This window comes from Salmo salar, unplaced genomic scaffold, assembly GCF_905237065.1.
Source record: "Salmo salar unplaced genomic scaffold, Ssal_v3.1, whole genome shotgun sequence".
In the NCBI taxonomy this organism is placed as follows: domain Eukaryota; kingdom Metazoa; phylum Chordata; class Actinopteri; order Salmoniformes; family Salmonidae; genus Salmo; species Salmo salar.
Window position 1 is genome coordinate 11,482 of NW_025548214.1, and position 12,850 is coordinate 24,331.

General features: G+C 53.6%; 1 protein-coding gene across 1 annotated transcript in view; it reads right to left on the reverse strand.

Moving 5' to 3' along the window:
- Positions 1–8,677: 8,677 nt before the first annotated feature.
- cib2 (calcium and integrin binding family member 2) overlaps positions 8,678–12,850 on the reverse strand; it is a 46,089-nt gene continuing 41,916 nt past the window's right edge. Inside the window, exon 6 of the mRNA XM_045712056.1 lies at positions 8,678–11,953. Coding sequence (XP_045568012.1) covers positions 11,932–11,953 — 22 coding nt within the window. The 3' untranslated portion in view covers positions 8,678–11,931. The remainder of the gene's footprint in view (positions 11,954–12,850) is intronic.

Here is a 12,850-nt window from a genome sequence, read left to right on the forward strand (position 1 = left end):
GAAGGTGCTCCAAAGCTTTTTACTATCATTCTTTATATCATTTATCTTTGTTTCATAGTATAGTTTATTTATATTTTTATTTAGCTTAGTCTCATGATTTCTTAATTTTCAATACATTTGCCAATCAATTGGGCTGCCAGACTAACTTGCCATACCTTTTGCCTCATCTCTCTCAACCATACAATTTTTCAATTCCTCACCAATCCACGGGGATTTAACAGTTTGTACAGTCCTTTTTTTAACCTCTACAGAATTGGCAAGTCACAGAAGTGTGATTGACTTGGAGTTACATTGTGTTGTTTAAGTGTTCCCTTTATTTTTTTGAGCAGTGTAAATGTCACGTCCTGACCAGTAGAGGGTGTAGTTGGGTCAGGACGTGGCAGAAGGGAGTGTGAGTGTTTTATTGTTTCATTGATTTTTGGCCGTGTGACTTCCAATCAGGCACAGCTGTAGAGGGTTGTGGTTGATTGGGAGTCACACATAAGTTGCCTACGTTTCCTTTGTGTGGTGTGGGTAATTGTGCTTGTCAATGTGGTTGCACCTGACAGGACTGTGTTGGATGTCAGTTTTTGTTGTTTTTGTAAATGCATAGTGTTCGTGACATTAAATATGACGAACCCTAACTCCGCCGCATTTTGGTCCACTTCTTCCATAGACAGCCGTTGCAGAATTACCCACCAAACAAGGACCAAGCAGCGGAAGAGGAAGGAGCAGCGACAGGAGAGAAAAAGGGAGGAATGGACATGGGAGGACGTCCTGGATGGCAAGGGAGCCTACACCTGGGAAGAGATCCTGGCCGGAAGGGATCGCCTCCCATGGGAACAGGTGGAGGCACTCAGGAGAGTGGAGGCAGCTGGACAGAGGAACCATCGGGAACGTTACGCTGGAACACGGTTGGCTAGGAAACCCGAGAGGCAGCCCCAAGATTTGTTTGGGGGGGGGCACACGGGTAGCTTGGCCAGGCCAGGGAAGAGCCATAAGCCAGCTACCCGTGACTACAGGGAGGTGCATAGGAGGTGGAGGGCATCATGTTACGCTGAGGTATGCACCATCTCGCCTATACGGACTCACAGCCCAGTTCGCCCAGTACCAGCGCCCCGCAGGTGCCAGGGCAAGGTGAGCATCGAGCCGGAAGGGGGGATGCCAACCCTGCAATCAAGACCGCCAGCGCGCCCTTTCGGTCCGGTGTTTCCCGCCAGACGCACTAGCATGGAGGTGCGTGTCTCCAGGCTGGCACATCCTATACCAGCCCCACGCATCAGGAGTCTAGTGTGTCAACCCAGCCTCGCCAGTCAACAGTCACCAGAGCTGCCCGCCAGTCAACAGTCACCAGAGCTGCCCGCCAGTCAACAGTCGTCAGAGCTGCCCGCCAGTCAACAGTCGTCAGAGCTGCCCGCCAGTCAACAGTCGTCAGAGCTGCCCGCCAGTCAACAGTCGTCAGAGCTGCCCGCCAGTCAACAGTCGTCAGACTGCCCTGAACTGCCGGAGTGGCCAGACTGCCCTGAACTGCCGGAGTGGCCAGACTGCCCTGAACTGCCGGAGTGGCCAGACTGCCCTGAACTGCCGGAGCTGCCCCGACTGCCCCGGGCCGCCGGAGCTGCCCCGAGCCGCCGGAGCTGCCCCGACTGCCCCGAGCCGCCGGAGCTGCCCCGACTGCCCCGAGCCGCCGGAGCTACCCCGACTGCCCCGAGCCGCCGGAGCTGCCCCGACTGCCCCGAGCCGCCGGAGCTGCCCCGACTGCCCCGAGCCGCCGGACTGCCCCGACTGCCCCGAGCCGCCGGACTGCCCCGAGCTGCCAGACTGCCCCGAGGTGCCAGACTGCCCCGAGCGGCCAGACTGCCCCGAGCGGCCAGAATGGCCCGACTGCCCCGAGCGGCCAGAGTGGCCCGACTGCCCGGAACGGCCTGCACCTGAGCCACCTCCAGGATAGGTGGGTTGGGGAGGGAGGGTGTAGCACAGTGCCGTCGGTGACGGCAGCCACCCTCCCTTCCCTCCCTTATTGTTTAGGTGTTCCTTTTGTTGGGGATTTTCTTGTGTTTTCCTTTTTAGGTGCATCCCGGGGTCTGCACCTTGAGGGGGGGGGTACTGTCACGTCCTGACCAGTAGAGGGTGTAGTTGGGTCAGGACGTGGCAGAAGGGAGTGAGTGTTTTATTGTTTCATTGATTTTTGGCCGTGTGACTTCCAATCAGGCACAGCTGTAGAGGGTTGTGGTTGATTGGGAGTCACACATAAGTTGCCTACGTTTCCTTTGTGTGGTGTGGGTAATTGTGCTTGTCAATGTGGTTGCACCTGACAGGACTGTGTTGGCTGTCAGTTTTTGTTGTTTTTGTAAATGCATAGTGTTCGTGACATTAAATATGACGAACCCTAACTCAGCCGCATTTTGGTCCACTTCTTCCATAGACAGCCGTTACAGAATTACCCACCAAACAAGGACCAAGCAGCGGAAGAGGAAGGAGCAGCGACAGGAGAGAAAAAGGGAGGAATGGACATGGGAGGACATCCTGGATGGCAAGGGAGCCTACACCTGGGAAGAGATCCTGGCCGGAAGGGATCGCCTCCCATGGGAACAGGTGGAGGCACTCAGGAGAGTGGAGGCAGCTGGACAGAGGAACCATCGGGAACGTTACGCTGGAACACGGTTGGCTAGGAAACCCGAGAGGCAGCCCCAAGATTTGTTTGGGGGGGGGCACACGGGTAGCTTGGCCAGGCCAGGGAAGAGCCGTAAGCCAGCTACCCGTGACTACAGGGAGGTGCATAGGAGGTGGAGGGCATCATGTTACGCTGAGGTATGCACCATCTCGCCTATACGGACTCACAGCCCAGTTCGCCCAGTACCAGCGCCCCGCAGGTGCCAGGGCAAGGTGAGCATCGAGCCGGAAGGGGGGATGCCAACCCTGCAATCAAGACCGCCAGCGCGCCCTTTCGGTCCGGTGTTTCCCGCCAGACGCACTAGCATGGAGGTGCGTGTCTCCAGGCTGGCACGTCCTATACCAGCCCCACGCATCAGGAGTCTAGTGTGTCAACCCAGCCTCGCCAGTCAACAGTCACCAGAGCTGCCCGCCAGTCAACAGTCACCAGAGCTGCCCGCAAGTCAACAGTCGTCAGAGCTGCCCGCCAGTCAACAGTCGTCAGAGCTGCCCGCAAGTCAACAGTCGTCAGAGCTGCCCGCCAGTCAACAGTCGTCAGAGCTGCCCGCCAGTCAACAGTCGTCAGAGCTGCCCGCCAGTCAACAGTCGTCAGACTGCCCTGAACTGCCGGAGTGGCCAGACTGCCCTGAACTGCCGGAGTGGCCAGACTGCCCTGAACTGCCGGAGTGGCCAGACTGCCCTGAACTGCCGGAGCTGCCCCGACTGCCCCGGGCCGCCGGAGCTGCCCCGAGCCGCCGGAGCTGCCCCGACTGCCCCGAGCCGCCGGAGCTGCCCCGACTGCCCCGAGCCGCCGGAGCTGCCCCGACTGCCCCGAGCCGCCGGAGCTACCCCGACTGCCCCGAGCCGCCGGAGCTGCCCCGACTGCCCCGAGCCGCCGGAGCTGCCCCGACTGCCCCGAGCCGCCGGACTGCCCCGACTGCCCCGAGCCGCCGGACTGCCCCGAGCCGCCAGACTGCCCCGAGCTGCCAGACTGCCCCGAGCGGCCAGACTGCCCCGAGCGGCCAGAATGGCCCGACTGCCCCGAGCGGCCAGAGTGGCCCGACTGCCCGGAACGGCCTGCACCTGAGCCACCTCCAGGATAGGTGGGTTGGGGAGGGAGGGTGTAGCACAGTGCCGTCGGTGACGGCAGCCACCCTCCCTTCCCTCCCTTATTGTTTAGGTGTTCCTTTTTGTTGGGGATTTTCTTGTGTTTTCCTTTTTTAGGTGCATCCCGGGGTCTGCACCTTGAGGGGGGGGTACTGTCACGTCCTGACCAGTAGAGGGTGTAGTTGGGTCAGGACGTGGCAGAAGGGAGTGTGAGTGTTTTATTGTTTCATTGATTTTTGGCCGTGTGACTTCCAATCACGCACAGCTGTAGAGGGTTGTGGTTGATTGGGAGTCACACATAAGTTGCCTACGTTTCCTTTGTGTGGTGTGGGTAATTGTGCTTGTCAATGTGGTTGCACCTGACAGGACTGTGTTGGCTGTCAGTTTTTGTTGTTTTTGTAAATGCATAGTGTTCGTGACATTAAATATGACGAACCCTAACTCCGCCGCATTTTGGTCCACTTCTTCCATAGACAGCCGTTACAGAATTACCCACCAAACAAGGACCAAGCAGTGGAAGAGGAAGGAGCAGCGACAGGAGAGAAAAAGGGAGGAATGGACATGGGAGGACGTCCTGGATGGCAAGGGAGCCTACACCTGGGAAGAGATCCTGGCCGGAAGGGATCGCCTCCCATGGGAACAGGTGGAGGCACTCAGGAGAGTGGAGGCAGCTGGACAGAGGAACCATCGGGAACGTTACGCTGGAACACGGTTGGCTAGGAAACCCGAGAGGCAGCCCCAAGATTTGTTTGGGGGGGGGCACACGGGTAGCTTGGCCAGGCCAGGGAAGAGCCGTAAGCCAGCTACCCGTGACTACAGGGAGGTGCATAGGAGGTGGAGGGCATCATGTTACGCTGAGGTATGCACAATCTCGCCTATACGGACTCACAGCCCAGTTCGCCCAGTACCAGCGCCCCGCAGGTGCCAGGGCAAGGTGAGCATCGAGCCGGAAGGGGGGATGCCAACCCTGCAATCAAGACCGCCAGCGCGCCCTTTCGGTCCGGTGTTTCCCGCCAGACGCACTAGCATGGAGGTGCGTGTCTCCAGGCTGGCACGTCCTATACCAGCCCCACGCATCAGGAGTCTAGTGTGTCAACCCAGCCTCGCCAGTCAACAGTCACCAGAGCTGCCCGCCAGTCAACAGTCGTCAGAGCTGCCCGCCAGTCAACAGTCGTCAGAGCTGCCCGCCAGTCAACAGTCGTCAGAGCTGCCCGCCAGTCAACAGTCGTCAGAGCTGCCCGCCAGTCAACAGTCGTCAGACTGCCCTGAACTGCCGGAGTGGCCAGACTGCCCTGAACTGCCGGAGTGGCCAGACTGCCCTGAACTGCCGGAGTGGCCAGACTGCCCTGAACTGCCGGAGCTGCCCCGACTGCCCCGGGCCGCCGGAGCTGCCCCGAGCCGCCGGAGCTGCCCCGACTGCCCCGAGCCGCCGGAGCTGCCCCGACTGCCCCGAGCCGCCGGAGCTGCCCCGACTGCCCCGAGCCGCCGGAGCTGCCCCGACTGCCCCGAGCCGCCGGAGCTGCCCCGACTGCCCCGAGCCGCCGGACTGCCCCGACTGCCCCGAGCTGCCGGACTGCCCCGAGCTGCCAGACTGCCCCGAGCGGCCAGACTGCCCCGAGCGGCCAGACTGCCCCGAGCGGCCAGAATGGCCCGACTGCCCCGAGCGGCCAGAGTGGCCCGACTGCCCGGAACGGCCTGCACCTGAGCCACCTCCAGGATAGGTGGGTTGGGGAGGGAGGGTGTAGCACAGTGCCGTCGGTGACGGCAGCCACCCTCCCTTCCCTCCCTTATTGTTTAGGTGTTCCTTTTTGTTGGGGATTTTCTTGTGTTTTCCTTTTTTAGGTGCATCCCGGGGTCTGCACCTTGAGGGGGGGGTACTGTCACGTCCTGACCAGTAGAGGGTGTAGTTGGGTCAGGACGTGGCAGAAGGGAGTGTGAGTGTTTTATTGTTTCATTGATTTTTGGCCGTGTGACTTCCAATCAGGCACAGCTGTAGAGGGTTGTGGTTGATTGGGAGTCACACATAAGTTGCCTACGTTTCCTTTGTGTGGTGTGGGTAATTGTGCTTGTCAATGTGGTTGCACCTGACAGGACTGTGTTGGCTGTCAGTTTTTGTTGTTTTTGTAAATGCATAGTGTTCGTGACATTAAATATGATGAACCCTAACTCCGCCGCATTTTGGTCCACTTCTTCCATAGACAGCCGTTACAGAATTACCCACCAAACAAGGACCAAGCAGCGGAAGAGGAAGGAGCAGCGACAGTAGAGAAAAAGGGAGGAATGGACATGGGAGGACATCCTGGATGGCAAGGGAGCCTACACCTGGGAAGAGATCCTGGCCGGAAGGGATTGCCTCCCATGGGAACAGGTGGAGGCACTCAGGAGAGTGGAGGCAGCTGGACAGAGGAACCATCGGGAACGTTACGCTGGAACACGGTTGGCTAGGAAACCCGAGAGGCAGCCCCAAGATTTGTTTGGGGGGGGGCACACGGGCAGCTTGGCCAGGCCAGGGAAGAGCCGTAAGCCAGCTACCCGTGACTACAGGGAGGTGCATAGGAGGTGGAGGGCATCATGTTACGCTGAGGTATGCACCATCTCGCCTATACGGACTCACAGCCCAGTTCGCCCAGTACCAGCGCCCCGCAGGTGCCAGGGCAAGGTGAGCATCGAGCCGGAAGGGGGGATGCCAACCCTGCAATCAAGACCACCAGCGCGCCCTTTCGGTCCGGTGTTTCCCGCCAGACGCACTAGCATGGAGGTGCGTGTCTCCAGGCTGGCACGTCCTATACCAGCCCCACGCATCAGGAGTCTAGTGTGTCAACCCAGCCTCGCCAGTCAACAGTCACCAGAGCTGCCCGCCAGTCAACAGTCGTCAGAGCTGCCCGCCAGTCAACAGTCGTCAGAGCTGCCCGCCAGTCAACAGTCGTCAGAGCTGCCCGCCAGTCAACAGTCGTCAGAGCTGCCCGCCAGTCAACAGTGGCCAGACTGCCCTGAACTGCCGGAGTGGCCAGACTGCCCTGAACTGCCGGAGTGGCTAGACTGCCCTGAACTGCCGGAGTGGCCAGACTGCCCTGAACTGCCGGAGTGGCCAGACTGCCCCGAACTGCCGGAGTGGCCAGACTGCCCCGAACTGCCGGAGCTGCCCCGACTGCCCCGGGCCGCCGGAGCTGCCCCGACTGCCCCGGGCCGCCGGAGCTGCCCCGACTGCCCCGGGCCGCCGGAGCTGCCCCGACTGCCCGGGCCGCGGAGCTGCCCGAGCCGCGGAGCTGCCCCGACTGCCCCGAGCCGCCGGAGCTGCCCCGACTGCCCCGAGCCGCCGGAGCTGCCCCGACTGCCCCGTGCCGCCGGAGCTGCCCCGACTGCCTCGAGCCGCCGGAGCTGCCCCGACTGCCCCGGGCCGCCGGAGCTGCCCCGACTGCCCCGGGCCGCCGGAGCTGCCCCGAGCCGCCGGAGCTGCCCCGACTGCCCCGAGCGGCCTGAGTGGCCCGACTGCCCGGAACGGCCTGCACCTGAGCCACCTCCAGGATAGGTGGGTTGGGGAGGGAGGGTGTAGCACAGTGCCGTCGGTGACGGCAGCCACCCTCCGTTCCCTCCCTTATTGTTTAGGTGTTCCTTTTTGTTGGGGATTTTCTTGTGTTTTCCTTTTTTAGGTGCACCCCGGGGTCTGCACCTTGAGGGGGGGGTACTGTCACGTCCTGACCAGTAGAGGGTGTAGTTGGGTCAGGACGTGGCAGAAGGGAGTGTGAGTGTTTTATTGTTTCATTGATTTTTGGTCGTGTGACTTCCAATCAGGCACAGATGTAGAGGTTTGTGGTTGATTGGGAGTCACACATAAGTTGCCTACGTTTCCTTTGTGTTTCGTGGGTAATTGTGCTTGTCAATGTGGTTGCACCTGACAGGACTGTGTTGGCTGTCAGTTTTTGTTGTTTTTGTAAATGCATAGTGTTCGTGACATTAAATATGACGAACCCTAACTCCGCCGCATTTTGGTCCACTTCTTCCATAGACAGCCGTTACTATATATATATATATATATTTAAAAAATCCAAAAGTTTACTAAGGGTTGGGAACAGGCTGATTGGTCGGCTATTTGAGCCAGTAAAGAGGGCTTTACTATTCTTGGGTAGCGGAATGACTTTAGCTTCCCTCCAGGCCTGAGGGCACACACTTTCTAGTAGGCTTAAATTGAAGATGTGGAAAATAGGAGTGGCAATATCGTCCACTACTATCCTCAGTAATTGTCCATCCAGATTTTCATACCCAGGTGGCTTTTCATTGTTGATAAATTATTGTTGTCTTTCAGGTCTTCCACAGTGACTTTACGTATGTCACATTGTATACATGATTGGAGACAGGCGCAGGAATATGTAATAGGGGTTTTTAAAACACGCAGCACGAAAGCCGAAACAACAACACATGTACTTACATGGTTCATTGGATCAGTCTAATACTTAGCATATTGCACATACACGCACAAATCTAAATTACACCTGCGCTGGAATAATACATTTAGGCATTTCTCTTGCATTTCAAACATGATAGTTCAAAAAAATGCATGGTTTTTTTCTTTGTATTATCTTTTACCAGATCTAATGTGTTATATTCTCCTACATTCATTTCACATTTCCACAAACTTCAAAGTGTTTCCTTTCAAATGGTATCAAAAATAGGTCCTGAGCTACAGGCAGTTAGATTTGGGTATGTCATTTTAGGTGAAAATTGAAAAAAGGGGCGGATCCTTTTAATGGCTGTGTGCTTATTACTAATTTCAATAAGCAATTTCATAAATGTGTCAAGTGCAGCATCTGGTTGCTCCTCATTACACACCACAGACCAGCAAATATTCTTTACATCATCAACATATGAATCTGTAAGGGGTGCGTAGTGGCGGCAGAGAAGTCAGGCACAGGAGAGCAAAACTGATTTACAACGGCGCAGTTTAATAAATAACACCACCGTAAACAGTACAAAAATCAATGGGTAAAACCCGTCACACACCAGCATAACGTGCACAAGCACTACAATAAACAATACCGGACAAGGACATGGGGGGAACAGAGGATTAAATACACAACAATTGAACAATTGAATTGAAACCAGTGTGGGAAGACAAGACAAAACAAATGGAAAATGAAAGGTGGATCGGTGATGGCTAGAAGACCAGTGACGTCGACCGCCGAACGTCGCCCGAACAAGGAGAGGGACTGACTTTGGAGGAAGTCGTGACAGAATCACTACAAAACGTATTGTATGACCTCTTATACACTATATTAGGCCCAGCCTTTGGAACTTTGGTTTTCCTAGATAAATGAAATCAAAGTTTATTTGTCACGTGCACCACAGGGTAAAACATCATTCACAGTTGAGGGTTCCAGATCATAGCTGATGCTGAACATTATATTATAAATTATATGGTTTGGGCTTTTCATGCAATAATCGTTTAGCTGTCATATATTTATTGATGACTAAGTATAAAAAACATACATGTTATAGTGCTAGCCATTAAAATGTAATTTCCAATAGAGCCGACATATACGACATTTACCGTGAATGTAGTCTCCGCGAATACGGGAACATTGCCTTTAAAGGGTTCTGAAAAAGGGCCGATCAGATTGAATCCCGGTCAAGGTATGATGATTACCATACATCACTCCTTATTGGTCACCTCAAGAAAGTACCATGAACGGTAACACTCTTAGAAGCTGAGAGAATTGATGGCTGTCAGAAGTCAAACCATCCAGTCAACAAGCCACAGAAAATGTGTGTATTAAAAGTTAAGTCAAATGCCCCACATTCACATCAAATACTGAAAAATGTTTTATTGAAGAGACAGTAACGAGGAGTTTAAATACAGGAACATTTGTATTAATCAGAGAATCACTGTATAAAGATGTGAATGGTGGATGGCTTGATAAAGAGGCTAAGACAGGGGTTCTCAAACCTCTCCTGAGACCCCAGCTGTTCCTCTCCTCGGGGACACCCATCTGTTCCTCTCCTCGGGGACCCCCATCTGTTCCTCTCGTCGGGGACCCCCAGCTGTTCCTCTCCTCGGGGACCCCCAGCTGTTCCTCTCCTCGGGGACCCCCAGCTGTTCCTCTCCTCGGGGACCCCCAGCTGTTCCTCTCCTCGGGGACCCCCAGCTGTTCCTCTCCTCGGGGACCCCCAGCTGTTCCTCTCCTCGGGGACCCCCAGCTGTTCCTCTCCTCGGAGGCCCCTGGTCATTCAATGTATTTTACCTTTACCACAGCTAGCACACCTGATTCAACGTGTCAACTAATCATCAGCCCTTATAGGTGAATCAGGTGAGCTAGTTCAGGGCTATTTCAACACTGAGGAGAGGGGTAAGAGACAGTAGAGATGTCTTAGGGTCCCCTGAGGAGAGGGGTAAGAGACTGGTAGCAGTAGAGATGTCTGAGGGTCCCCAGAGGAGAGGGGTAAGAGACAGTAGAGATGTCTTAGGGTCCCCTGAGGAGAGGGGTAAGAGACTGGTAGCAGTAGAGATGTCTGAGGGTCCCCTGAGGAGAGCGGTAAGAGACAGTAGAGATGTCTTAGGGTCCCCTGAGGAGAGGGGTAAGAGACAGTAGAGATGTCTGAGGGTCCTCAGAGGAGAGGGGTAAGAGACTGGTAGCAGTAGAGATGTCTGAGGGTCCCCTGAGGAGAGGGGTAAGAGACTGGTAGCAGTAGAGATGTCTGAGGGTCCACTGAGGAGAGGGGTAAGAGACAGTAGAGATGTCTGAGGGTCCCCAGAGGAGAGCGGTAAGAGACAGTAGAGATGTCTGAGGGTCCCCAGAGGAGAGCGGTAAGAGACAGTAGAGATGTCTGAGGGTCCCCTGAGGAGAGGGGTAAGAGACAGTAGAGATGTCTGAGGGTCCTCAGAGGAGAGGGGTAAGAGACTGGTAGCAGTAGAGATGTCTGAGGGTCCCCAGAGGAGAGCGGTAAGAGACAGTAGAGATGTCTGAGGGTCCCCTGAGGAGAGGGGTAAGAGACTGGTAGCAGTAGAGATGTCTGAGGGTATGGTAGAGATGGTAGAGATGGTAGAGATGTCTGAGGGTATGGTAGAGATGGTAGAGATGGTAGAGATGGGTACATGTCTTCATTAGAACTAGAGAACAGTCAGGTATGATGTCATCATCATTAATTATAGCAACAACAGAACATAGAAATGTCCAGAGCAATTCATCAAGAGCAGGAGGGAGTTCCAAACGTCACCCTATTCACTAGATAGTGCACTACTGGCCCGGGTCAAAAGTAGTGCACTATCTAGGGACTAGGTTGCCATTTTGGACAAGTCTTAGAAATGACCCAACAATTCATTAACAGCAGGAGAAACAGAATATTATGCTTTATACGTGTGATGAGTAAATAGTGCATTGCTGTCATAAAACTGTCCATCTGTCTGTGTGACCTTGGTGATGCAGCGCTGTGCTCTCTGTCTCCCCTCTGTCTGTCCCCTCTGTCTGTCCCCTCTGTCTGTCCCCTCTGTCTGTCCCCTCTGTCTGTCCCCTCTGTCTGTCCCCTCTCTTTGTCCTCTCTCTTTGTCCTCAGGTCTGGTCTTGTATAATGTCCACCAGGCAGGTTCCAGGTCCTGACCCCTCTCAGGGCTGTATCCCCATCAGTTCATTAAGGAGACCTGAGTGTCCTTCAGTGACAGGAGAGGTCAGTATGGAGGTCTGAGGCACAAGGGGAAAGGGGAATGTGATATTTCTGTGGACCTGCTAGTACTCCAGTATTCCTCCAAGGCCAGGGCTGGTCTGGGTTTGAGTGAGGAGGAACAGCTTATAAAAGGTTCCCATTTCATCTTCCTGTTTCTCTGTCGTTTTAAGAGAACATACAAAGCATCATTGTTCCATCAGTGGTTGTGATAATAATATTACTATGACATATAATAGTCAACAAAAAACAAAAAAACATCCTCAAACCAAACAGATGAAAACCAAGTAGAGAATGTGGGTGTGTGTAAGAGAGGACAACCAAACTGAAGAGATCCAGGATCATAATGAGAACGAAGCCAGTCTGTTCCTGTTTCAGCTGACATCTCTACAGACAGACGTCCAGGGAGAGTTATGTCTGTAGCCACAGAAAGGCACCGTGCTGTGGTGAGGGTGTGGGCAGGGTGTGGGCAGTGTTTTTTGTATGGTCAGGATCTCTGCCATAAAATCAGATTATAGAATATAGACTTTCCATGGAGCCCTTTCAGATTCTTATGTGGAAGGTACTGCAAAACAGAGACAGAACCGACAGAAACACATGTTAAGGAACAACACACTGACCTACTATCATGACCTGAACAACACACTGATCTACTATCATGACCTGAACAACACACTGATCTACTATCATGACATGAACAACACACTGATCTACTATCATGACCTGAATAGCACACTGATCTACTATCATGACATGAACAACACACTGATCTACTATCATGAACTGAAAAACACACTGATCTACTATCATGACCTGAATAACACACTGATCTACTATCATGACATGAACAACACATTGACCTACTATCATAACCTGAATAACACACTGATCTACTATCATGACCTGAATAACACACTGATCTATTATCATGACCTGAATAACACACTGATCTACTATCATGACCTGAATAACACACTGATCTACTATCATGACATGATCAACACACTGACCTACTATCATGACCTGAACAACACACTGATCTACTATCATGACCTGAATAACACACTGATCTACTATCATGACCTGAATAACACACTGATCTACTATCATGACCTGAATAACACACTGACCTACTATCATGACCTGAACAACACACTGATCTACTATCATGACCTGAATAACACACTGATCTACTATCATGACCTGAATAACACACTGATCTACTATCATGACCTGAATAACACACTGACCTACTATCATTACCTGAATAACACACTGATCTACTATCATGACCTGAATAACACACTGATCTACTATCATGACCTGAATAACACACGGATCTACTATCATGACCTGAATAACACACTGATCTACTATCATGACCTGAATAACACACTGATCTACTATCATGACCTGAATAACACACTGATCTACTATCATGACCTGAATAACACACTGATCT